We start from the raw sequence: 27,085 nt of genomic DNA, 5'->3' as shown, positions 1-27,085 counted from the left end.
AGGGAGGAGGCAGAGCTAGATAGATAATGGAACAGAGAGTTTTTCTTTCTATAAAAGTGGACTATTAGACTCTAGTTAACCCAACCATGGTTAACTTCCACGTGACATTTTCAAATATGATATCAGAACATTGGTCTTGTTTGTGCTTTCACAATGGAATTTCTTCGTGGCGAGTGCTACAATGACATTTTCAACTATGATATCTTCACCGTTCTTTTATCCGTGTCACTCATCGAATCAAAAAATAATTTTGTCAAAATTTTTTTGTACAAATAACATTGGGTGGGATGACTCTTAGCGGGAGATTGGCTGATTTGGGTTTGGGTTTGGGTTACTCATTATTAATCCTAGTACTCTATAAGCATCTAGATTTGAAGTGAGATAATGATCCTATGTAGACTTTTATCATCTCCAACTTAATAACGGATATGATGGAAAACCATTAGGCATTTGATGCTCATCTAGGTCTTCATAAATTGAGAGCCATTGTTGGCTTTTAGACTCTCTGTCTTCTGTTGGAAGGTAAATATTTTTCCATCTTTCATCTTCTTTATATCAATGTTTTTGTCCAATTTCACCCTTATATAGTTTAAAAATTTCAATAATTGATATGCGAAACTAGGGTTTTGAGTAAGATTACAATAAGGAATTAGGGCATAACTTTGCCTTTTATACTTGGGTCATTTCTGACTAAGTATGACCCGTCAAAGAGATACATCTCTCAGTCAAGCACACGAACAAAGTCAAGCCCAACAGAAACAACTAAAGGTCAGCGCAGCTATGAGTAGAGATGAGTTGCTAAAGACACCATCATAACTCCATTTAACCTGTAACAAGAAAAGTTAGTTAAAGTCAGTTTACCAACTAACTTTTCTGTTTTCGTAACAGTTTTTTTTTGTTTTACTTTCTTCTTCTCAAATTGTATAAATATAGATATCTGTAATAGAAGAAAGTTTTGATTGAAATAAAATCAAGTTCTTGAAGAAGGATTTCTTACATGATATATGTAGTAAGTTTATTTCTAGGTTTGTCTTGCTTTGAAGGTGTTCGCTTAAATGTCAAGTGAAATAGAAATGAATTTGTCTTGTTTAATTAGTTTATATCTAGGTTTTTCTTGCTTAACTTGTTTATTTAGACTATAAGAATTTACCGATCCCGTTTTTTAACCTTCATTTTCACACTATTTCTGTTTTTTTTTGTGACAGTGTTTTTTGATCTAAGTGGCCAACTTGTGAATAAGATGACAAATTCTGGACACAGAATTAACTTCATTGGTATTAATAATTTTGACATATCATTCGATCTATGAACAACTTGGTAGGTGTTTGGGTTTTATGAAGAATTATATATGGTTTGAAAATATCTAAGAATATATCAAGTACCCATATTATACTTTCAGCTCAGTCTAAGTTCCCAACTTAGAAATTCTTGGCTCTCCACTTTCTGTACTTGTGAATAATGGGTGGTGAGAACCGAGTTTAAACAAATGTATAAATAGTTTAACTTAATCGGACCCTAAATGGTTACTTATTTGTTAATTTTGGGAATATGGTGATCTTATTTGCAATTCGGATTCTTTTTGGCATGTCTCTATCTAATAGGAATATCATTTCTTGAGGAACTTTTGGATATCTTCCGAAGCAAAACGTCATTTGTGCACAGAAAGTTGTTGTGTATTCCCTCTTATGTCATAGGTATTTTTTTGCCGTTGATGTTATTATAGGATTTACAATCTTTATGTTAATTTTAATCGATTATGTTGGTAGCATATGATGCTTAATTGGCTTAGCGGCCTTAGCCTTCTTCATATTAACTTTCAATAGGAATCCATTGTCTGTGCAGTCAATATAGTATTTTTATTTTGGTTTGTGCACAAATGATGTTGTCAATATAGGATTTTCATTTTTGTTTGTGCAGTTTTTTGCAACTTTTGGGTTTCCATACGAACTTCCTAAGACTTGTTACCTGATGTTTATCAAGCAATTGGATGCTATAATCTACTTTTCGTGCCATTTATTTAAATCAACATTGAAATTGTGCAGACAGCATGTTTCAAGCGTCTGATTCCCAATATTATATCAATATACTTGTTTGGCAGGTAAACACCGAACACAAATTGCTCGTACTTACAATTCTGAAATCATGAAAAAAGTATGACTTCTACATTTTATGCATGATGGAAACTGGTTATGTAATATTTCATAATTATTTGGTTAGCTTAATAAGTAGTTTTTGGTAAGTAAAAGAAATTAATCATAGGTACTACGATTTTGAAATGTCGACCATATTATGGAGAAAGAGGTAGAGAGAAAAAATGATAATGCATCTTTTTTACTATCGATTCATCATTATTCAATATAAACATTTCTAAATTTTAGTGAGACTATTATTGGATTTATTAATTTAATTAACACTTGAAAATAATCATTTTATAGAGAGGGAGAACCACCAATATGAAAATGAAAAATGTATAAGAAGATGAGCACCAACCTTAAATGAAAAATATATAAGAAGATGAGTACCAACCTTAAATTCCAAAATAGTACCACAAATTTGAAATCATGGAAAAATTACTTCTGTACATTTTATGCACAATTAAAACATGATATGTGTTATTCTAATTTGTTGATTAAGGTAACTGGATATTACTCAAATGACCCTCATCTTTGGAAGAAATATATAAATAAAGAGTTATTTCTCAAATGACCCTCAACTTTGTGACCAGCTTCCTGCCTAACCCCCTGTTTTAGCAGTAATTCTCGAATGGTCCTCTTTTTCCGTTATTTTTAACATTCTGTTACTCTCTCTCCTCCATCTCATTTTCTCTCTCTGGCACATCATTTCAGCACGCCACATCATCGTCTTCACCGGCAGGGCCGCCGGTCGGCCAAATGTCCGGCCGGCGACCTTCAATTTTTTTTTTCTCTCCTTTCTCTCTCTAAACTCCGGCGAAGGGGGTTTCCCTTCGCCAGAGGCCTGTTCATCACGAACAGACCAGATCTAGTCTGTTCGTGATGGTCTGTTCATAACGAACATACCATGATATGGTCTGTTCATCACGAACATACCATGATCTGGTCTGTTCGTGAGGAACAGGCCTCCGGCGAAGGGAAACCCCCTTCGCCGGAGTTTAGAGAGAGAGAGAGAAAGGAGAGAATTTCAAAAAAATAAATATTTATCTTCAGAGAGAGAACATAGAGAAAAATAAATAAAAAAATTTTGAAGATAGAGGAGAGAGTAACAAGAAGTTAAAGATAACGGAAAAATAGGACCATACGGGAATTATTGCTAAAATAAGGGGTCAGGCAGGAAGTTGGTCACAAAGTTAGGGTCATGTAGGAAATACCCGAATATTTATCATCAGTTTTGAGTTGATTTCGAGTAGTTTTAGAATGATTTTTAAGTAATAATAGGGTTTATCGAATCTAAGTTTTTTGAAGAGTCTCAAACTCCTACCAGTACCGTAGTACGAGATCATAGGCAAAGCCTCAGAGTCTCAGACTAAACAGTCCAAGACCATCAGTAAGGTCTTGGATTGTATAGTCCGAGAGTATACTTGTTCTCTCGGAGCAGACAGTCTGCTAAAAAGGCATTTATAGAGTGTTGCGGTTAAATTGAATCGTCTCGAGGTAATTACTCTATCATATTGCGAACAGCTAAAAAGTGGGGCGCATACAACATACGGAAATGCTGTTTGTAATATTTCTTTAATTAATATTAAAGTTGTTTTAGAACATAAGTATAACAAATAATATAGTTTTTCTTGTTATTATGATTTGATATGGTACTTTATTTCTATGACCGTTTGTGTTTTATATTTCAAAATGATAGAATGAATTCATGCGACACTGCTACGGTGTTTGAAAAATTGGTTAAATTCTGAGTTAGACAACCGAATAAGTAACTTAGAGACACTAGGCCAAATCCGACTGTCCACTTCAAATTTCGATATGATTTTTTCCATTTCTTTTGAAGGGAGAGCCATTTTCGAATAAGAAAAGACCAAAAACCACATAAGGTGGATATTCATGCAATTAATGCATGGGATCAAGCTAAACCAATGGATCTAGAACCTAAAATTACTTAGTATATGGTTTATTCAATTTGGAACCACAATCAATGTAACATTAATTAGTTTACATGCTAAATGCAGAACCACACAATTAAATAACATTAACAACCAAAATCAAAAAAGTTAATTATAAGGTGAAAATAATGAAACAGTTTAAAATATGAATTCATTACCTTCCTAGTTCCTTCCTTCTTTTTTTTAATCTATCTCTCTTCATTGTCATGTTCTTCTTCTTACAATTGAAGCTGGATTTCCATCAAAAAGTTCGTCGATCGATGTCTCGATGTCTTCGGGTCCATATTTTATGTACTTCTCTGTCTGTCTCCCTGGATCCAAGTATTGACTAAACCTACCTAAGAAGGACCGATAAGCGGGTATCATAACCGCCGATATCGAAACCCTAAGCTCAGATTGTAGTTGTTCATCACTCACTACCCACATACTTTGAGTCTTATGTATCTCATCAAATAAAGAATTGAATGATTTGAACTTCTCTTTTAGTACTGGTTTTGATACTTTCCCATTTACTTGTAAACCACCATCATCTCTAAGACAACTCAAAACTTTACTCCATGTCTCTCTTTGATAATTCTTATGGTATTGTCTAAGATCCGAAGATCGTTTTCGACTCCAATTATCACCCATTAATTGATTTATATCTGCTCCTTTGATCTTCTGCATTATATACCTACCATTATTCATCAAAAATATGTAACTCAATGAAATATCTTTATAGAGTTTCGCTTTCGAATCAAGATTCGAGTCTAACAAGTCCATGACATTCATAATTTGAACTGCAAATGGAGATTGTGGTTCTGCTCTGCTCTTATGTGTCGGTGTATCGTTGTTGTTTTCTGAATCGACAACCTCTGAATCGAACCGATCGATCTTTTTATGTTCATAAAAAACTTGTTCTAATGTGTCTTTATACTCACAAACATATTTCAGATAATTCATGGTGTATCTTGTTAGTGGATGAACAGCACCACCAGGAACTGGTTGTTTACTCATATCACTCTTGATTGAATTCTCAAGATCATAAAATATACTTACTATAGCTTCTCCAATTCGACATCTAGCCGATGAATAATCTGATTTGAGTTCATCGTTCGAGAATTCATTAATGAAAATTTCATCCATTAATGGAGTTAGGGTTTCATATATATCAAGTAACTTGAATAACTTCTCAGCTGATCTTTTAGTCATGGCAACTGCTTCAACAAAATTAACAAGTTGAATTATGATAACCCTTATTAGATTACTATAAAGGGTAGCTGAAATTTGATTATAATCTGCAAAAATTGATTGACAGAGTTCTAATTCGCCCGGGAAATGAACAGAGACACAACGCTTAAATGTTTTAATCCATGTTGAAATTGCTGATTCAAGTGATTCCCATTGCATTTTTTGTATATCATCAATACTTATCTTTTCAAACCCTAGTTTATTCAAGCTATCTTCGAATATAATTCGTCTAGTATAACTGTAAATTTGACAACATTCTATTTCATACCCTGATGAAATCATGGTGGTTGCTATCTTCTTCAAATTTGATTTGGTTTCTGATGTATACCCATTGAATTTGACGTCACCGGAAGATCCAGGCTCCGGTAATACGCATCGATCGGAATGATCTCCTTTGAATGAACTCTGTTTCTTTGTTTTCGAATCGATAACAACAATGGACTCTGTTTCTGTAACTCTTGAATCTTCTAAAATTGATTGAAATTCTTCTTCTAAAAATACCATTGATTTATGAAGAACAGTACCTGTTCGATGAATTAAAACAGAGTAATTAGGATGGGAATGGAAATCTTGGAGGGATTTCGTCAATTTTGAAATTCGATTAATTGATTGAAGAAGATTAGGGGTTTCTTTTGAATCCTCTTGTAACCATTTTTCTGGTTCTTTGCTTGATTCCTGGTTGAGAATTTCTGCTTCAATTAAGTTTAGAAATTTCTCAATCGAAATGGGTATCTCTGGTAATGATGGTGGTGGAGCTGCATTATCTTTATCATCTGGAGGAGAATCCTGATCATCAACAATGGTGTTAGGATCCGATGATGATGAAAGAAGAGTTAGAAATTGATCGATTTCTTCGGATAATTTAGCGAGATTGGATTCGGAATCAGATGTTTTTTCTTCTTCTTCTTCTTGGGTGTTTTCTGAATCTGCCTGGGGTAATTGATCTTGTTCTGTTGTGATGATGGCGTCGTCAATGTCAACCTTGGGAGATTCAGTTGGAGCAGGGGAGTTAATGTTAATGGCGGATTGGGTATTGGGATTAGAGGAAGGAGTGTTAGGTTGTTGTGATTGATCAAGTGAAGAAGAAGAAGAAGAAGAAGAAGGGTTAACGGAGTTGATGGTGTCGGTTAATAGGGTGGCAAAATTACCGGACTTTTCAGAAGGAGATGATGTTTTCTCCATTTGTGGAGTTTGAAAACAGGGGGGAGAAGATAGAGAAAGGAAGAAGAAGAAGTGGGTAGATGAAATTGGGTAAAGGAATGGAAAAATGGGATAGAAGGGAGTGCGGAAATGAAGGAGATAATTGCTCACAAATAATGTGGAGTGATGTTAGAGAGAGAGAGAGAGAGGGGTTAGAGAAAGAGAAGAAGTGGTCATAGGGGAGATTAGAGGTTGAGGTGAAGGGATGAGGAGGAGTCATGGTTTGTAGGGAGAGAAATGTGAGTTTATTAATGGAGGAATTGATTAGGGTTTGATTTGTGTTACCCACGACGTCCCATTGCGTGATTGATGCTTACGATCTTTATTTTATTTGTGGGTCAAACGTTCCTCGGATGTGTGATGTGTCTAATTCACCATTCGAAAATGATAGATATACCATCTAGGTGTACCATGCAACTCAAAAGAATAGAATAAAATTTAAGTGTACCATCGTGTCGACATATCAAATAAGACAAGGGGTAAAATGATAAGTCTATCGGGTTTGTTCACCTTTATGAACTCTAAATTATTCAAACAGTCGTTTTAGCGTTTTGTTTTAAATAATTGATATTTGATCAATAAAATATATTCTGAGAACAATAATTTTATGTAAAAAAAAAAATTAGAAATATATGGACAATAAATTTGAGGGGAACATTACTCTAATATTATTACATCATGAAATTGAGGATGACTTGTGGTATAACTCAAGATGAGATTTCAGAGAGTATGTGTTGCTGATTGGGAAGAGGAGTTACAGTGGTGTCTTAATCACTTTGGTGGGCTTTCTATTGCTGCCCGGGTGGGTCGTCTACTTTTATGCCAATGTTTATCATATTTGGAAGGAGCAGAATAACAAGTTTAGAAGTAATGTCATGTCGCCGGGGTTAATTATCCACACCATTTGTGATGAAGTGCGGATCAAGCTGAAAATCGTTACCAAACGGTTTGAAGATACCGAGAATAATCGGAGTACCATCGATCGCTGGAATCTTACTATCTCTCTTCAAAAGTCGATTTATACTTCATGTAAATGGACTCGGCCGATGGCAGTGAGATATATGATTAATACAGATGGTGCTCTGAACGAGGTGGACGCGGGGTATGGAGTCATTATTCGAGATTCGGAGGGGACTGTTGTCAGCGCAGCCACTGGTCAGGTTGATGGACAAACTATCTTAATACATGAGCTGCAGGGAGTTGAGTTGGGATTGGAGTTAGCACTTAGTGCTGGACTGCAGGAAGTTGAGCTTGGTCTCGATTCGATGAATATCAAGTTACTTCTTGCAAAACCACATAAAAAACTACCATGGAGGGCGAGGCGTTTATGGAAGAGAGTTCAGAGGCTTAGAAACCAATTTAGGAGTTTTTGAGTTTATCATGTCTACAGAGAAGCAAACCCAGCTGCTGATTATTTGTCAAAGATGAAGCTCGGACCGGGGGTAATTCACTTGAGTATTAGTCAGTTGCCGGTGGAATTAGTCAACATTGTTAATGCGGACTCTAGAGGGACAGTGAGGATGAGGAAAGGGTTGGGCAAATGAAATGATGTAATTTTGATTTCTTTGCTGTGTTTTGATTCCTCATTTCATTGTATTCGGTTCGGGCTTCTCCCGCTTATCATTATAAAAAAAAAAACTTCATTTCTAGCAGATTACTCCAGATCTGACAAGATGTTGGTGGCGAACGAAGAAATCATTCAGGTATCTACAAAATCTCTTTGAATCTTCTGGTATTACTAACGATTTGCAAGCATTTCAGTGGTGTCCGCCACATCTCAGATCTATAAAGATCTATTTCGATGGGTCTTTTAGAGAAGGAGAGGCTTCTTGTGCGGCCATTACTAGGGATTCAAAGGCAACATTGTTGGTACGAAAACTCGAAGGATCCCTCCTCTCTTAGCTTTGTACAATGAAGTTCTAGGGTTTTCTCTTGGAGTGGATCTGGCGGTTGAACTGGGGTTGAGTCTAATATCATCGAAGGGGGTGCTAGGGTTGTGACGGATTTGATCTTGTTCGTAGATCAGGAAATTCCGTGGCGTGTGTTAACTGAGATCAATGGCCTAAAATTGCGTATAAATGGTCAGCCCATTGACATATGTTATTGCCTCGTACTTGCAATCTCCAAGTGCATAATTTGGAACCTTCGCTATTAGGACCATCTTTGACTCCTTCGTCTAATTGGTCCCTCGTGTTTTTATCGCTAGTTACCTTTAGTCCTTTTGGATGTGTTATTTCGTAACTACCGAATAAGGTTGCTCAACAGAAAAAGAAACTACCGAATAAGGTACTAAACAATGTAACTTTGTCTTTTTAATGTGTGTTGCGTTCAAAAAATATATATTTAATTCATGTCTAAGTATTGGACTATTTTACTTTAACACCCCCTTCCCCATAAAATCTAGACAACACCTTTTTCTTCTTCTTCACCAACAACAAAATCTGTAGAGAGAAAGGTTGTTTAACATGGCAAGATCAAGAAAACCAAAGGATATGGTTGGAAAATCTTTCTAAGAGAAAGGTAATATTAACTCAAACATATTATTTATTTTTGAAGAATCAAATGATAGTTTGTTTAACAAAAAATCAAACTAGTTCATGGAAGATCTACTATCGTTTGGAAAGCTAGAAACCTCGGATGAGCTCGGTCTGCAGGAGGGGATCTGCTCGTGTTTTGTGAGAAATTACAATAAATCTGTTTATAATTTTGTGGGAAACTACAAAAAACTTATAATTTCGTGGAAAAACAGAAAAACAGTAAATTACCGTATGTTTTTCACGAAATTTAGGTTGTCGTCTCTTTCATCACAACTTTTGCTCATGAAATCTTATTTAATTCTTCCAAACTACAAGAAAACGAAAATGCAAAATAAAATTGAAAAAATTAGGATTTTATCTCATCAATATCATTATTCATATTATAGAAACCCCTATAAAAATTTCTTTAACTGAAGATTGAGGGATTTTATCTTTTTATATCTAAGGTTCGAGAAATAAGGTTTGAGGTGATAGTGGTTGTAGTTTACTTGGAGTAGCCGTGAAAGAAGAAGAATAAGAATGACGGTTAAAAATTTTATTTTTAATCTAAATATTTTTGTTTGTGGTCCTAAGATTATGTATTGTTTTCATTATTAAGGTCTCGTAGTTTTGTTCCCGTAACTATACGTCAATTAATTCAAGTGAGAGACTCAAAATTACTCCAGATCTTGTCAGATCTGCTTGTGAAACCAGCGGGAACTTTTCTTTTTTATACGAACTACAAGAATCATTGCAATTCATTAATGTATCATGCAGAGATAACGCATAAATACATCAGAATTCACGAATTAAACCTGGTAACTAATATATGGACAATCAAATATCGTACATAGACAACAGTTTTACGCGAACATAAAATATTAAAAAAAAAGTACGGCACTAGATCATGTGCCACGGTCACACCATGTGCATTCTACTAAAACCCGTGTGTATGTGTGTGCACAAACAACATGAGTTTCTTTTGTCGGTCTCCATATCACGTGCTCGTATATAAATGGGTCATACCGTCAGAACCCCAATCAGAAAACAATCACACCGACTGAAACCCCGATCTTCCTTATATCTAGGGTTTCAGATTTCAATCTAGCTACTTTTATATCTCTTCTTTAATAATTTATTTCTGGATTTGATCTTCTTTATCAAGTTTCAAATACCTGAAATTTTAGGTCAACAAAATCCAGCAGCAAAGTCTGAACCACAAATGAGATTTCAGTGATCTGATCTGATCGATTCAAAATGAGGCTTACTGGATCTAGAAGAAGACGTCAATGTCAACATGTATTTCTTTTCATTTCTATCTTCTTTACTGGTTTTGGCTTATTATTATTGCTCACTCTTAGGTCAATTGATCCTTCAACCGGAGTTTCCTTTCCGACTGAGATTATTACTCTTGAACAAGAAGAAGATGATTCAGGCGATATCATCAGAAATCAAACTGATGGAGGAGGAGAAGGAGGATCAGGTTCGTGTGCAACTGTGGAAAAAATGGGCGAGATATTCACCGATGGACATGAAAATGAAAGTCTTAGAGTGAGAAATATGATTCGTCGTCACTTCCAATTAAACGGTATATACATATTGTTAAATTGTTATCTGTTTAAAGGTTTTCTTCTTAATGTTGTTATCTTAGTACTAATTAAGATGAATAAGATAGTATTTATTGTCGTATATAGTCTCTTCTGATAGGTATTTATCACTGAAGATCAATTTGTTCGATTATTTAAGCTGTTAATTAAGATTAGAAAGATAATAGTTAATCATGGTCCCTTGGATGGAAATTGTTGGTGTTAGTTTCACATTGGTTGTTAGAGGGGGGTGGTGATAACTTTTGCGGTGAGATAGGCCCCCAAACCACGTCGGTCAAGGAAGACCCACAAAAATAACTACCACTAGAAGGAAGATCCATGAAAATGATGGAAACATGGGTTAACGCTGTAATTACTAAATTTCTCGGTTTAGTGATGACTAGATGCAGAGACTAAACATAGCAAGATCTATTCGTGATCCGCAATTGTGAAGAATGGATACATGGAGAGCTCTAATGACGTGACCGTTTTCGGTCACTCTCCGTTCTTAGAAAGAAATCTGAAATATTGACCCAATATGAGAAAGAAAAACTAACATTCCTATTTTTGGTTATTATTGTTATTGTTAGTACGTAAAGCAGAAACAATTTGACTTTGTCTCGAAAATGAATTTAGATGCAGCTTTGGACTCGTATAAGTAGGAAATCCACGGACAAGTCAAACGATTCCATAAAATACGTTAATGATTCGACAATCAGTTATTTAAACTTGAAAGACCCCATAGTAGGCGCTTCTTACTAGTTACTCCAGCTTAACGTTTCCACTTGAGTGATTAACAAGCTGAATCTTTTGAACCACAAGTGTGCCCTTAGTATGCTCTGTAATGTAGTTTGTGTCGGACCACGGCTTTTTTTGGAGTTCTATTAATGTATGTTCATACTTAATTTGGAAATAACTTGATTCCATGTTTATTTTGCATGTTAGGTGCTTCAAGAATCCGTGAGCTTCCTCCTGAGCAGTTTTGTAACCATGGTTTTGTCCTTGGAAAAGCATCAGAAGCAGGATTCGGCAATGAAATGTACAAGATATTAACTGGTGCTGCGTTGAGCGTCATGTTGAATCGCTCCCTGATCGTTGGGCAAACCAGGCATATTGGTTATCTTTCAAGCCTTCCTGTCTTATAATTTAAAGAAATTTTATTCTGTCAATAAAGAAAAAAAGTGAATTTTGGTACTGCTTGCAGTTTTACTTGGTAGTTATTACACTATTTATCTGCCTCGAATAAGATCTGGGTAGACGGAATATTTTTTTCTAGTGCATAGAGAAAATACTGATGTTTACAAGAATAAATGGTCGAGTGGTCCCCAGTGTCATATGAACTAAGTTGGATTGTATTTCTACACCAGCTAGGGGCAATCATGCATCTTTTGTGGTGTTTCCTTCTTTTTTAGTTAGTCTCTCAGTAATTCTCTTAGGAATTCCTTCCAATGTGGGGCCATTCTTCGTCAAATATACTATAACAAACAAATCCCTGTATCCCTGACAAGCTTATGTATCAGAGAAACATTACTAGATCCTACACTTCCTGGTTATAGTTAGTTCTTCCCTCAAAAATTCATTCCTTTTTTTGGTTGAGTAATTAGTAGTTTGTATCATATTATTAGATGTTTCTGTTTAATAATTTCTTTGTTAACTTGTTTCAGGGGGAAATTTCCTTTTGGGGAATATATTTCTTATTCCGACGTTTCCTTTACGTTGAAAGAAGTTAAACATCTCTGGAGACAGAACAACTGCACTAGTAAGTACAGGAAGCTTCTTGTTATGAGAACTGATGACTTCGAGAAACCTGCTCAAACAAATGTTCTCTGTAGCAATTGGAGAAAATGGAAGCAACCCATAATATGGTTAGAAAAGAAATTTTTGGAGAACTTGTTCTATTCTGGTGTTCCATAAGATCAATGTTGAACTTTTTATGGCAGGTTTCAGGGCACAACAGATGCAGTTGCTATTCAGTTTTTCTTGAAGAACATACACCCTGAGATGAGAAATGCCGCTCATGATTTGTTTGGGCTGCCAGAACATCTTGAATCTAGGCCTAATGTGTTTGGAGAGCTGATGAGAGTTCTCATATCTCCTTCGGAAAATGTTGAGGAAGCAGTAAACTGGGTTCTTCAAGGTGGCGGGGATCCTGATATTGTTCTGCACATGCGGATGCTTATGAATAGGTATTATAGCTAACATGTCTGTATATCTATATAAATGTAATACCTTTGTTGTATGAGAATCTTAGAAACTCAGTTGAATCAGGAACCAATCAGGTAGAGTGAGAAAAACTGGCTAATGTTTGAGTTGACGAGTTATCACCTAATTACCACAATAAAGTTGATGCAACCATGGAATGAATACCCAAATGTAAATCTTATGGTTTTGGTATATTGTTTAACCCAAAAAGGATGTACTTCGGAGTCTGATCAGTAAGATATTTCTATATCAGTAAACGTTCTCCTATTTTCTTGGTTTCAGGTCAGTGAGAGCAGTACAAGCAGCATTGAACTGCATAAGAAAAGCTATGGTTACTTATCAGAACCAGGTGGGTAGACCTCGGGTGGTTTTGGTTTCAGACACACCATCTGTTATAAAGGATATTACACCAATGCTTCAGGAGTTTGCTGAGGTAATGTTAACCGAGTTGCTCTGCTCTTTTCACTATATATTCTCAGGGTCAGGGGTAGCTAATATGTGGATCAGTAGAGAAATCGGTCTAATTGACCTAAAACTTCAGATCAAATATTTCTAACTCGATCTGTTTAATGTGATGTCCTCTGATGATAGTTTCATTATTTGTCCTTGAATCAGGTTCTTCACTTCGATTATGAAATGTTCGAAGGAAATATGTCTAATAGGAGAATAAATAGAGGCAACCAATTAGATTTCAGAGTGAAAGATTGGGGTCCAGCACCTAGGTGGGTCGCGTTCGTTGACTTCTTTCTAGCATCACGAGCTAGATATGCTGTTATTTCAGGCGCACACAGGCGTGTTGGGACCACCTATGCTCAACTAATTGCAGCTCTGGCAGCTTCTCGCCAACTTGGTACATTTACAGTTCACACACTATTTCTTTTCACGACGAAAGAGTCTTCAATAGAGAAGTCATTAATCTTTTTCTCCCCAACAGGTGAAAATTCTTTTAGCTCCCCGAGCTTTTCATTCATGAGCAGCTTCCAAAGTAATTTGTTAGCAGAGGGTTTGCGTTTTCAAGTAGGATGGGGACATGTATGGAACCGATTTGCAGGTCCATTGAGTTGTCGTCATCAACCAAATCAATGTGCTTCTACTCCACTGTTACCACCGGCATGGTTTGACGGAGAATGGCAATCACCTCTTTTACGAGATACTCATAGATTAGAAGCGTTTGGTGTCCAACTAACAGATTTCAGTCTAGTCAATGACACCCATCTTCAGTCTTTCTGTAAGTCCAAGAAAGACATCATTAAAACCCTTCCAGTTTTTCGTAATTGTCAAGGTTTAAGCTGTTGATATCAATGATTTTTTCAGGTTGATCCGATTTATTTTTTTCTTATATAGTAAGAATATTTTTCATGTCCTGTTGCAAATCATCAAATTTTGGCTCAAACGTTCGAGCATTTTGATTTTGTTCGGAAAATAAATCCCTGCCCTACCACTCTACCAGTGTCTCACTTGAATTCGAGTGGCAGGTCAAGATTTAGATAGAGTTTCTCCTCCAATTCTGCCCATCCACATCTACGAAACTTTTCGGGGGAGTGTGAGGGGCCTAGAAGTATCAAGGTTGCTTTCATCATTTAGAGTTTTACAAGCTAATAGATTTGTATTAGTCAATCGTTTGTGTACAAACTTTTTTTGTCCGTTGATTAAATGGGGTAAAAAGTGATGGTGACAACACTCTATAAAGGAAAAATGTGTTCCATTCTTGATGGTTGTTAATGTGAGGTAGTATTGCATCCATGGGATTGAAAAGCAAGTATTATTTGCATATAGAATATAAATCCAGAAAAAGAAATTGAAATTTTTTTTTTTGATGAAGTAAGAAATTGAAATTGAAGGGTTGCCATTTATAGGAGATAAGAGATTGAATATGACACCACACCATTGCTATAGTATGTCTCTTTCTCACATAAATTTTAGGGTTACCATGCGTAGGACAATGTCGGTTGGTTAAGCACACCTCACATACTAATATTTTTGTCGAAGTTATGTTTTAGGAATATCTAGAGATACAATTTCCAAGTCTATACTTGGATAATGAAAACATAAAAGAAAAATGATTGATTAATTTTTCCCAAACCAAAGATGTTTGTAGGGAACAATATATGTACCTTTCCGGTGGGGTGGTCGTCTAAAATCGTGGGCCAGCTCAAGCCTTCTATCATTTCGACACAAGACATAAGGACTGTCAAACGAATTAGAGCATCTCCAACGCAACACTCAATCTTAGAAACTCTGAGTGCCACTTAGAATTTTTAGAGTTTTTTCTTAAAACTTCTCTCCAATGCAACACTCTATTTGGATCTCTAAGATGACGTGTCGAGGGTGGAATAGCTTGAGATATCTCTAATTGTCCAACTCATCAATATTTGATTTTCAATCAATAAGAATCGAATTTTTTATATTTTCTAAAATAACTAATTATTTATTGACAAAAATAACTATGCAACATAAGTAAATAAGATAAGTTTAGAGGTTTGCATTGGAGAAAAAAAAAATTGAGGATATCTATTAAGGCCACCTAGGAGTGAGAATCTCAATTGGAACTTGACACATAAGATGAATAGAGATTTTTATGAGTTTTGCATTGGAGATGCTCTCAATTATGATGGAACCCATTTGGAGTTCTATGTTGCCTTCGTCACTTTAGCTTCGGCTTTCAAAGTTTTGAACGAAGCAGACTTTGCGTAATAAGGCCTAGGAGTGGGAATTTTGCCCATGAGCCCGAACCTGCCCACGGGCACCCGAGCCCAACGATGACCATGGACTCCCACACCCGTCTTGGGCACAACCCGCCCATCCCGCCAAATTTTAGTGGGCGGGCGTGGGTTAAAACCTCTACCCGCGCACCTGCCCATGCCAGCACCCACTTAACCTCACTCAATAATAACCAACCAAATTACATCAACTTTATGGGTTGATGAAGCCCTAGCTGTCTATGTTGCTAGGCTTAGTTGAGATGGTAAACAATGTTTAAGGACAATCACACGAACCCAATACATTGCTTTGCAATGGCCCAAGAGAATTCCTAGTAGAATACTGAAGTAGTCTTTGACTTTGAGGGAACAAAGAGTGGGGTAAGTTTATATTATATTTCATGAGAATTCTTCATTAGTTTTCAATGTGAGATTAAATTCCTAAAAGGATCAACACAAATAACGTCTAGTTTTAATCCCACATTGTCTCTTTAGAATAGGGAAAGGTGTTTGCAGATTCTATAAAAAAGAGGAAAAAGTGATTTTTTTTTTCAACTCATGAGATTATCCGCTACCCGTCCGCCCATACCCGAATTATCCGAACTTTTTAATGGGCTTGGGCGGGTAATGAGCAAGGCGAATTCCAAAATTGCCCACCCAATTAACCCGCTTACCCTAATAGCCATTAAACTTTTGTGCCCGACCCGCCCAGCCCGATGCTTCAAGTGCGCATGGACGTCTGTACCCGCCCAATTCCCACCCCTAATAAGGCCGTAGCCAAGGAAGTACCCTACAATAGAAGGCCCAATATCCTTGAAACATTTTGGGAACTTTCTCTAGTTTTTCTTTTTTGTTGAACCTTCTCTAGTTGATGTTATATGACTGACTCTTGGTACCACTACCATTCAAGTCGAATCTCAAAATCCCTGCTAAGATGTAGTTAATCAGGATTTAAAAAAGAAAAAAAGGGGATATTCTCATTCTCCCTATGTCTGTCCTATATCTGTTCACATAATTAGTTTGGGATTTATCTTTCAACAAAAAAAAAAGTTTGGGATTTAATTAAATAGTGATCGGTAACAAAATTGATTCCTAAGGTGGTCTAATATTTGGAACTTGGTCGTCACCATTCACATTAGATCTCCTTAAATAAATACAAAATCTCTCTCTCTCTCTCTCTCTCTCTCTCTCTCTCTCGTTTCTCATGATGAGAGAGAAGGAGAGTAAAGGGCATGTGGACTGTGGGGTAGCTTCTGGATTTTGTTGGTGCCACGTCATCTCAGTATGACGTGGTATAACCCTATTCGTTAAATCAATCTGATCATACGTGGCATGTTGCATTTTCTCCCCCTCAACTATCTTTTCACACTTCAACAAAGTAGTTCAACAAAAAAAAAAAAAAAAAACAAAGTAGTTTAATCTTGGATGCTGGTATATGAAACTTTAATTTTAGTAAAGACAACTACTGTACAAACATAATAAAATGAAACTAAGTAAAATAGTGTCTTTAATTGCTAAGCAACCCAATAAACAAAAATCAAGTATATTAGAATTTCTCCATCATACTATACACAACTCTATTTTACTTAAAAAAAAAAACAATTAGAAATAATTAAATAAAATGAGTTCAATATTGTCATAAATTGTTAAACCAACATCACAAAAAAGATCAAATATAATCGAGATTTTCTCTAAAAATCTAGGGGTTCAAATTTTTATTACTATAACTAATTGTTCATAAATAAAATCTATCGAACATTAAGCTAAACATTAATTAAATTTTGACAAATATTCAAAAAATATTATATTCTAATTAGAGCATCCCAAGCTGTAATTCGAGGTAGAACCAAAAGGCTCATTTGGATGTTCCAACTAACATATAATCGTGGAACTGGAGCATTTTCTTTCAAAATTATCTTGACAAAGCGATTTTCCTTCGCAGATATTGCAAGTGGAACAATTTTTGATGTGCTTCGACACCCCCTCTTAACGATAGATTAGTTAAAGAGAAAAGATAGATTGTGTTATAGTCAAATTAGTGATTCTTTAAAAAAGATATTCTAAAATAGAGCGTGTGAGTCAAATTAGTAATCCTCTTTAAAACGAATTTCTAAAATAGAATGTGTTAGTGTCAAATTAGTAATCTTTATTAAAATAAAAATATAAAATAGATTGTATTAGAATCAAATTAGTATTCTCTTTTAAAAAGAAATTCTATCTATTTTATATTTACTATTTTTCGGATTTTATTTGGAGTGATATTTTTTTTAGATTCTCAACATAATATTTGCTAGATAACAACAATAAAATAAATTTTACTTTTTTTTAAACAGTTTACCAGAAGAAAAAGTTGTGTCTAGTAAATAACTTTGTAGAGTTAAAACATAGAATAGATGTATTTAACAATTTAAGATTCGACAAAATATTTGCTACATGAAACTAATAAATCAACTTTTGGTGTAGTTTAACAACTTATTAGAAAACAAAACGGTTGTGTCTAGCAAATAGTTGTGTGGAGCAATAATGCCGCTTCGCTTAGCATTTGTCTTAATATTTAATCACCATTATTCTCGGAAACTTTGACATTTGATCATCTCGATTAAATTAAATTTAAACACTTTAATTAAGTAATAAGAATGAATTAACTTAAACTAAACAGTTTAAAGTTTAAGGAAACACTGCAAATGCCTCGTTGACTTTTATTACCATCACCATGTGTTGACTTTGTGATACCTAAATTAGTGAGCTAAAAACGTTTGGAATTTTATGCTCAGGAATTGATAAAAAAAAAAAAAAAAAAAAAAGTAGAATCATTGATGTTATTGGTGGAACCTCCAAAAGGATTCATGTGATTTTAGGTTTGTAAGTCAAAGGTAAATCATAATTTATGTTACATTTTAATTATTGATTATTGAAATGTTTAGAAAATTTCAACTGTAACAACGAGTTAGACGATTAAGGGTTATGGTTCATTATTTTAAATGGTTGTAACAACGGTTTATTTAAACAGTCAAGCGTTATAGCTCCTTATTTTAAATGGTTGTAGGTCAGAATGTACGTTTTAATTATAATTAATTAAAAGATTCAAGGATATCTAATGGCCAAAATCTCTCTCTCACGTTTACCATTTTTTTTTTTTCAAGATTAGGTTATAATAGGAAGTCATATTTTATATTGGATGAGTGGTAATTTGATATAAATACCTGAGGTGATAATGTTTTTCATTTGTATTTGGGAGTAAGAAAACTTTCAATATTCTTTATAGCTAGGATAAAAGATTCTATGCGTCTTTATCAACCAGCAAAGACTCATTATTGACTCATTCACTATAAATGTAGAAGAATGAAGCTGACCAAAAATAAAATATCACAAAAAAAAAAACAGAAGGAAAAGTAAGAAATTAGGTCAACACCATTTATAAAAAATTGTTAATAAAGGAAGTACTTTATGGAATTTACATTAATTATCAATTTTTTTTTTATCTTTGGGGTTGACTCTTTGTGTGTTTACTTCTAAAACGATGTACACCATTTGTTCAAGAAATAAAATGGGAAACAACAATTAGTTACAAATATTTTATGTTAACGTTTTCTATCTAATTTACTTTTTTTTTTTGTTGAAACCCATCTGATTTACTTAAATATGTAAATTATAGTATACAACTGCCTTCAACTTTGCCAATTTTAATTCAAGTATTTGAGTTTTTCAGCTAACACGTCTCTTCACAAATTAACGAATTTAATCCTTAACTCTCCTTGCAAATTATGTATACGTTACGAGAGATTTAGTAACTTAACGTATATTCCAAATGGACATTTAAACTATCAACCACCACTCTAAGACAATCGTTAAAATCTTTAGCTTACCATCCAAAATTAACACATGAAAAATCAAACATAAAAAATTTCTCTATTTTTTGTAAGTATGATATAATGTTATCCCACCTTATCTTATCACTTTACCTTACCTACACTCTACTTTAATGGCCATTAATCAAACATTTCTCACCTCCCCATGACATCAACATTCATACCAATTTCAAAAGATGATTTAATATGCTTGTTGACTTCCAACAAAATTCCTATCTCTCCCCCACAATCTCACACATATTAGTTACCTAAATCTTACCTTTCTTAAAAGATTTCTCTTTAATTTTATAATTTTTTTTATTTAATGATAACCATAATCATATATATGATACACATAAATGTTTTTCTTTTAAATCACAAATTTTAGAATCATTATATAATCTTTAAGATTGTGAATTTTGATTTGTTAAAAATGATAAGTATTTATAACTTATCATATCTTCTAATAGAATGGTCTTAATGATTAGATTCTCAATTCCTTATTCTTTTGTTCAAAATAAAATCTAATTGGGCATGTTAATAAACAAAAAATAAGTTGTTTGAGAGAGAGAGAGAGAGAGTGAGAGGGTAGAAGCAAAAGTGTGTGTTTGATTCTTATATATATATATATATATAAGAAGAAGCCGATTGAAGATCAAACTCTTCCCCCCTTTCTCTCTCTCAACCTCAAAGCAAAACCCAAACTTTTTTTTTTCTCTCCCCTTTGTTCTGTTTTTGGGGTTCAATCCATATTGAGTGAGGAAGACCATGAGAGTTTAGATAATTAAAAGAATTTAGATTTCTTTGATTTTCTTTTTTCTGAAGAATTGAATTGATTTGAAGATATGGGTTGTTTTTCTTGTTTTGATTCAAAAGAAAAGAAACAATTGAATCCTGTAAATGATAGAAGAGATGATAAACAAGAAATTGAGACAGAAGCAAACCCCAATGTTGCTAAATTATCTTCAGGTCAGTTTTTATCTTTGGAGTTTCTTTTCTGATTGATTTGAAGATATGGGTTTATGGTTTTGTTTGATTTAAGTTTGAAATGATATGAAATTCCATTGATTCCATCATTCTTGCATTCAAAATTTTCCAAATTCTGTTCAAATTTATACTTCTTTTTCAATTTTGAATTGAGTTTTTAGGTTTCTGCAAAAGTCTTGTTGATTGAATTGGTACTCCTCCTATTTTTAGTTATTGATATATTTTTGATACTAGAGATCAATTTGGTTAATGGGTATCTCCAAGATATTGAATTCTGATAAATTGGTATCTGAATCTGCATTTGAATTTGGTTATTTTAGGATCATGGAGATTCTAAATTTATGAGTCCTTTAGGGCTGACAGCAATATTTATTCTAGGGTTTTGGTTAACTTAGGTTGATGAGTTGTTGTTGTTGTTGCTATTTATGCTAATGTAATAAGTGTTTGGTGATCTACAATCTAAATTCGATTATTTTGTGGTCGAGAATGATCACTAGTTATGGTTTCGGCTAACCGTGAAATTCTTATAGTGCTTGATAGATATGCCGATTTTACTTGTCTTATTTACATTCAGGAGCAGACAGATTGAGATCAAGAAACTCTCCCGATGGATCGAAAAGGGAAACTTCGGCTACGGAAGACATTCCCGATGTTCATATTGCTGCCCAGACATTCACATTCCGAGAACTTGCAGCTGCAACCGGGAACTTCCAGCTCGAATATCTCATAGGGGAAGGTGGATTCGGACGTGTATACAGGGGAACTCTTGAAAGCACTGGGCAGGTAAACTTTAATAATAAGTCGTTTTGTTATATGGTTTGCTTCTTTGGATCTCGGTTGAAAAAGTGTTAATCATGGGTAGATTAGCGTTATTCGTGTTTCTTGATTTTGGTTAGTTTAAGCCTTGAGGCCATATTTGACACATTCGTGCACTTTGAGCAGGCTGTGGCAGTAAAGCAGTTGAATAAGGATGGGCTCCAGGGGAATAGAGAATTTCTGGTGGAGGTTCTCATGCTCAGCCTTCTACATCACCCTAACCTTGTCAATCTGATAGGTTACTGCGCTGATGGTGATCAACGCCTTCTTGTGTACGAATACATGCCCTTGGGATCATTGGAAGATCATCTCCATGGTAACATTGTCATATCTTACCTCAATATTTGGTTTTCTCAAATTTCCGAAGTATGAGATTTGGTTTAGTGTTTTTTTAGTGGTCTTTCTTGATCTCGTTAACATTAAGTCGTTACTATTTCACCTAAGTTTTTGGGAGAACACAAACAAACATGATTTGATGTTTTTGTAGATCTGCCACCTGATGAGGAAGGACTAGATTGGAACACAAGGATGAAGATTGCAGCTGGTGCAGCGAAAGGGTTAGAATATCTACATGACAAGGCGAACCCTCCAGTTATCTATAGGGATTTCAAATCGGCCAACATATTATTAGACGAAGGATTTCTACCAAAACTATCAGATTTCGGGCTCGCAAAGCTTGGTCCAGTTGGAGACAAGTCACATGTATCTACTAGGGTTATGGGAACTTATGGTTACTGTGCTCCTGAGTATGCCATGACCGGGCAACTGACTGTAAAGTCTGATGTTTACAGTTTTGGGGTTGTCTTGTTGGAGCTGATTACTGGACGTAAGGCCATCGATAGCACCTTACCTCATGGAGAACAGAACCTTGTTGCGTGGGTAAGCTTCCCTCCATCCTTAATGCGGTTCAACAAAATTACTCTTTCTCTCTTTGTCTTCTATTTCAAAATTAATAACTTCCTGTAGTAGAAAGAAAATGAAATATCGACTCTCTTATGGTATCACGGCAAACAAACAAGTAAACCAGAACTTTCTGCTTTTGTTTCGCATTGAAGTTCCTCTTCCAATCGTAATTTTATTGAGTCCAACTTTCAGGTGAAAGTTCCTCTGTATGTGTTCAACTTTCGCCTTTAGGCTTCCATAATTTCCAAGTAGACAACAATAGAGTGTCTCAGTAACTTACTGGTCTCACTGACATGTTTCTTATTTTCGACAGGCAAGACCCATGTTCAACGATCGTCGTAAATTTGCAAAATTGGCAGACCCGCGACTACAAGGTCGCTTCCCATTGCGAGGGTTGTACCAGGCTCTAGCGGTAGCATCCATGTGTATCCAAGAACAAGGTTGTACTCGTCCTCTCATCGCGGACGTGGTGACTGCGTTGTCGTACTTGGCAAATCAGGCCTACGATCCTAATGCACCTACAGGACGTAATGTCAACAAGGAAAATAGAAGGAACAGAGGTGGTAGCACAGATGAGAGCGGTGTAAGGATTAGCAAGAACGAGGAAGGGGGAGGATCGGGCCACAAGTGGGACTTGGAAGGTTCTGAAAAGGAAGACTCTCCAAGGGAGACTGCTGGAATGCTCAACCGGGATTTGGACAGAGAGAGAGCCGTTGCTGAGGCTAAAATGTGGGGAGAGAGTTTGCGGGACAAAAGGCGTGAGAGTGCTCAAGGCAGTTTTGATGGTGCCAATTCAGGAAGTTCCTAGCTTCTACCTGCCAGTCTTAACAATTTATCGTAGTGGGAGTAGAGAAACTTGTTTAGAGTCAGTGTCTTTAATATTATATCGGAAAACTAGAACTTTTGGTAGTCCCATTATAGAGTATTTTTGGTTGTTCTTATAGTTGGAGAAACTTTGGGAACCCTTGACTGGGATGAACTGAAGAAGCAAAATCATGGTGGAAAAATGTACATTTATCTGTCATAAGTTAATAGAAGAGGAAAAGAGGAAAAAAGAAGAAGTTTGAAGGCTAATTACTTGATTCTGTTATACTTCAATATGTCTAATAGGAAACAAATGACCCATTTTAGACCGACATGGTTGGTTCTATATACTTATTCGACTAGGTAAAGTGGGTTGAAGTAGTTCAACGTCTTGTTTCGGATGACCGAAGAACGTATTCCACTTTAGTAGTAGACCGAAAAACGTATTTCACTTTAGTTTTCCTTCGAAAGAATTTCAATCGATTAGGGTAAGAAGTTTTGGAACAGCTTGATTTTTGACGAGTAGACAGAAGAAAGTATTTCACTTTAGTTTTCCTTTGAAAGTTTTCTACCAAATAAAGAAAGAAGTTTTAGAACAGATTGATTTTTGACGCGTAGACTGAAGAGCGTATTTCACTTTAGTTTTCCTTCAAAAGTTCTCTTGCAATTAGAGTAAGAAGTTTTAGAACATATTGATTTTTGACGAAGAGACCGAAGAACGTATTTCACTTTAGTTTTCCTTCAAAAGTTCTCTAGCACTTAAAGTAAGAAGTTTTAGAACAGATTGATTTTTGACGAGCAGACTGAATAATGTATTTCACTTTAGTTTTCGTTCAAAAGTTTTCTACCAATTAAAGTAAGAAGTTTTAGAACAGATTGATTTTTGACGAGTAGACGGATCTCTATATAAAGTCTTATAAGCGTAGCATCAATATAATTATTAACATTAAACATACAACTATTGATTGACAATATTTCCATTCTAATGCATTAAGTTCTGTCAACCTTTTACATTTCCATAATTTAGAGACAAGCAGCAGTGGTAGTACCTAATGATCAAAGTGATGTAGAGAGAGAATGTGTGATACAAAGTCTAGAGAGAGAGAGATTTTGCAATAATTGGAATGAAGCCTCCTAGTCCAAAGATATGGGCACCAAATGAAATAAATAGGACTAGTGGAAATAGGACCTGATAAAATACAGGTTTGAATACATAAAAATGATTAATCAAACTTTATCACCAGGTGGATTATCATTCTGATCATCTTTTATTTCTTCAACATGAATCTTATCATCTTCTGTATTCAGACCAACAATCAAATGGATCTCATGTGGAAGTTCAAGTGTGTTTAGCTTAAGAACATCGACGATTACACTTTCCACCCCAACCTTCTCTTCAATCTCTACAACATTTGCTTGTGGCTTCTTGTCCTTGTATATTACATATATGATCATTTGAACCATTCCAAATACGAATCCAAGTACATTCGGTAGCTAAATCGTATCAACAACACAAGAAATATCAAATTAGGCTCATGAAATAATGGCGGTAAACAAGTAGAAATATTGCGTTGGGCTCGGGGAGATGAGGTACTTACAGCAACATAATAGTCTTTTAGAAGCATGCCGTATGTGAACCAAACGATAGCACTTAGAGTGAGAAAAAGAGATAAGAAGAACGGCATGAATTCTACACTTTTTGTGCGTATAACCATCCTCTATATATAGGTTAACAAAAAAATATCGTATTAGTACATAAAATTACATAATTCTATGGTAGAAGAATACGACATATAACGTCTCACTAGTACAAAAAATATTCTCACCATAACACTTAAAGGAGCAGCAAAGACACTAGTAGAGAAGGTAACACAAATCCATCCGAGGACTTTGACACGGTTTGGTCCTTTCGACAGTAAGAGAGTTAAAAGAAGAATCAAACCGAATAAACCCATATTCAAGAACAAAATGTACTTGGCTGTCCTGATCTGTAAGTTCATATTAATGTAATTCTCATTAGGCAGCTTATAAGAATCAAAACATAGAAACCCTAGTTCATTAACAAAAAGGTTGTAGTGAAGACGAAATGACGAGGATGAACTAATTAAGATTAGTACCTTAGCCTTCCTTGGTGCATAGGTCAGATATATGGCTATGTAAACTGTCTCAATGACACAGGCGAGCGAGTTGATGGTGATAAGAAGGTAATCACCCGTCTTAACCATTGCGTAGAATATCCAAAGCATGGCACTGAATAGGGCAACCACATACGGTACCGATTGAAATCCTTCTGTCGATTTTTTCTTGTAAACTCGGATAAATGTTGGCCTATTATCAAAGAGTAAATCCGCCACATTAGTTATATTTTTATTACTCCTTCATATATAAACCAAAAATCGAAACATTATGTTAAAATGAGTATTATGGTATGAAACTTACACCGGAGCAAGGCACACCAATAAAGATATAAGGTTACCTAAAATATCGCAAACGATAAATATTATTAGTACGATTCATAAAAGTAAAAAAAAATACTAATTGTTATTACGCTAGCCGTGAAAGCAATGAGATGCAATAACTAAAGGTAACAACAAACACTAGAAAAATACCTGCATGGTTGTTGTTCTTAAGAATTTATCTATATTTAGAAGCTATAGAACTAAACTCATAGCCTAATATATAGGTTATCAATTACGTAGAAGTTAGTGTTAAAACGACGTAATTCCAAACCCTAATGATATGGTATCATCACTCACTAACTTAATTACCAACCTAAACACGTTAGCGCGTAGTGAAAGTAGCATTGATGGATAACAAGCAAGGTGCATTGTGAAAAAGGATTTTGCCATAAAATAAAGTAAGTTTATACTAATAAGCAAGGGAAGTAAATAGTTCGAGCATACAATATATGTGTACTATTAAGTTGTTGATTCTTGTTAAGCCACGCGTACTGTATGTATATCAACCGAAATGGAAAAAGGAAAAATTGAGCTGCTCATATGTTACAGTTTAATAAATCAAACTTCCAAAAAGTACAATAGAATCCATGAACGACATACCAAGGTTCGAGTATTACTGTATTAAAAAAATGAGAAGAAAGATATATAAATGACGAAATAGCGAGATTTATGGGTAAGTCAAGAATAAGTTTCCTTTTGAATGAAGAAGTGTTCTAGCTAGTATAAGCTAGATGTATTGTTTTATCACATTAAATAATTTTATGTGCCAATTAAGATGTAATTAATTAAGAAAAACCCAAGGAATAAAAACCTAAAACAAAAATAAAGATCTAATGTTAATTAAGATGGACAGTATTCTTATCATTTTATGTGAACTTAATCCATCATTTGAGTTAATTAAGATATAATGGAAGACAAAACCCTAAGTTTATCTCTAGCTAGTGAGTACCCAAATTACATATTTAACTACCAATGCAAGAAACACTTCGGAGAAGAAGAAGCTATATTATTGTGAACTCATATCCAAAAAACAATAAGAGAGAGGGACAAAGATTGATTAATGATAATCAAGTAGTAGACTACCTAAGATGCCAAAGGTAAAGGCCAATGGATTTGACATGGGGAAGAAGGCCATCTCTCTCTTTCTCTCTCTCTAAGTTACAACACACTTCCTCTCTCTCTCTCTCTCTCTCTCTCTCTCTCTCTCTCTATGACTTATAAGTCACTCTCACTCACTTCAACAACTGCATGTCAAAGTGATATGGGAGGGGAAGAATATATAGGCATAGGGTTGAAGGTGGGGTATATAATATATTATGTACCAAGGTAAGGACAAGGTGGGTGAGTTTTTCACGTGACCCTACCAAAACTCATAAGTTATTCTACCTAGCCGTTTCTCTCTCTCTCTCTTTCTCTCTCTCTCTCTCTCTTCTCTCTCTCTCTCAAACTCCCTCTCTCTCTCTAAAACTCTCTCTAATACTACTTTTTTTGGGTGGGGATGTTTTTGATTGTTTTATATGCACGGTTTTGTGGTTAAAGTAATATGATTTGCACGGATGATTTACTTTTGATAGAAGCTTAATTTGTGGGTTTTTCAGTTATGAAAGAATACAAGACAAATTTAAATATATTAAACAATCATCTTCTTGTTATTGTTCTTGTTCTTATTATATTCATTAGGTGTACATTGTTTTCCATTGCTACGTGGACATTTCTTATTGTCTTCAATTTACAGAGAGAGATAAATA

General features: G+C 35.0%; 3 protein-coding genes and 1 pseudogene across 6 annotated transcripts; 2 read left to right on the top strand and 2 right to left on the bottom strand.

Moving 5' to 3' along the window:
* Window positions 1-4,063: 4,063 nt before the first annotated feature.
* Window positions 4,064-6,731, bottom strand: LOC147542422 (exocyst complex component EXO70C1 pseudogene; annotated as a pseudogene). Its single transcript, XR_015224115.1, has one exon. The product of XR_015224115.1 is annotated as an exocyst complex component EXO70C1 pseudogene (transcript).
* A 3,171-nt stretch (window positions 6,732-9,902) lies between these two features.
* Window positions 9,903-14,180, top strand: LOC147542421 (uncharacterized). 2 transcript variants are annotated; one of them, XM_086636791.1, is made up of 7 exons: window positions 9,903-10,621; window positions 11,565-11,727; window positions 12,284-12,484; window positions 12,560-12,805; window positions 13,104-13,254; window positions 13,437-13,671; window positions 13,756-14,180. In XM_086636791.1, the coding sequence occupies exons 1-7, from the start codon at window positions 10,291-10,293 to the stop codon at window positions 14,115-14,117; spliced, it is 1,689 nt and encodes a 562-aa protein (XP_086492917.1). In that variant the 5' UTR covers window positions 9,903-10,290; the 3' UTR covers window positions 14,118-14,180. The 2 variants fall into 2 exon arrangements, with proteins under 2 accessions (XP_086492917.1, XP_086492918.1); XM_086636792.1 differs by having other exon boundaries at window positions 10,072-11,100; window positions 11,339-11,727.
* A 5,328-nt stretch (window positions 14,181-19,508) lies between these two features.
* Window positions 19,509-23,148, top strand: LOC147542420 (serine/threonine-protein kinase PBS1-like). 2 transcript variants are annotated; one of them, XM_086632671.1, is made up of 5 exons: window positions 19,509-20,337; window positions 20,930-21,138; window positions 21,298-21,487; window positions 21,659-22,050; window positions 22,388-23,148. In XM_086632671.1, exons 1-5 carry the CDS (start codon window positions 20,214-20,216, stop codon window positions 22,880-22,882), a joined length of 1,410 nt encoding a protein of 469 aa, XP_086488797.1. In that variant the 5' UTR covers window positions 19,509-20,213; the 3' UTR covers window positions 22,883-23,148. The 2 variants fall into 2 exon arrangements, with proteins under 2 accessions (XP_086488797.1, XP_086488798.1); XM_086632672.1 differs by having other exon boundaries at window positions 19,741-20,337; window positions 20,936-21,138.
* Window positions 23,149-23,839: 691 nt separating this feature from the next.
* LOC147542419 (bidirectional sugar transporter SWEET14-like) lies at window positions 23,840-26,818 on the bottom strand. Its single transcript, XM_086632674.1, has 6 exons — window positions 26,421-26,818; window positions 25,318-25,354; window positions 24,996-25,206; window positions 24,705-24,866; window positions 24,477-24,596; window positions 23,840-24,372 (listed from the first exon to the last, which is right to left on the bottom strand). The coding sequence occupies exons 1-6, from the start codon at window positions 26,470-26,472 to the stop codon at window positions 24,106-24,108; spliced, it is 849 nt and encodes a 282-aa protein (XP_086488800.1). The 5' UTR covers window positions 26,473-26,818; the 3' UTR covers window positions 23,840-24,105.
* Window positions 26,819-27,085: the final 267 nt, after the last annotated feature.

This window comes from Eschscholzia californica, unplaced genomic scaffold (genome assembly GCF_041429995.1).
Source record: "Eschscholzia californica isolate CP2 unplaced genomic scaffold, dmEscCali1.0.p SCAF_4, whole genome shotgun sequence".
In the NCBI taxonomy this organism is placed as follows: domain Eukaryota; kingdom Viridiplantae; phylum Streptophyta; class Magnoliopsida; order Ranunculales; family Papaveraceae; genus Eschscholzia; species Eschscholzia californica.
Note: the sequence above shows the minus strand (reverse complement) of the source record. Positions and strands in the feature narration are given on the sequence as shown.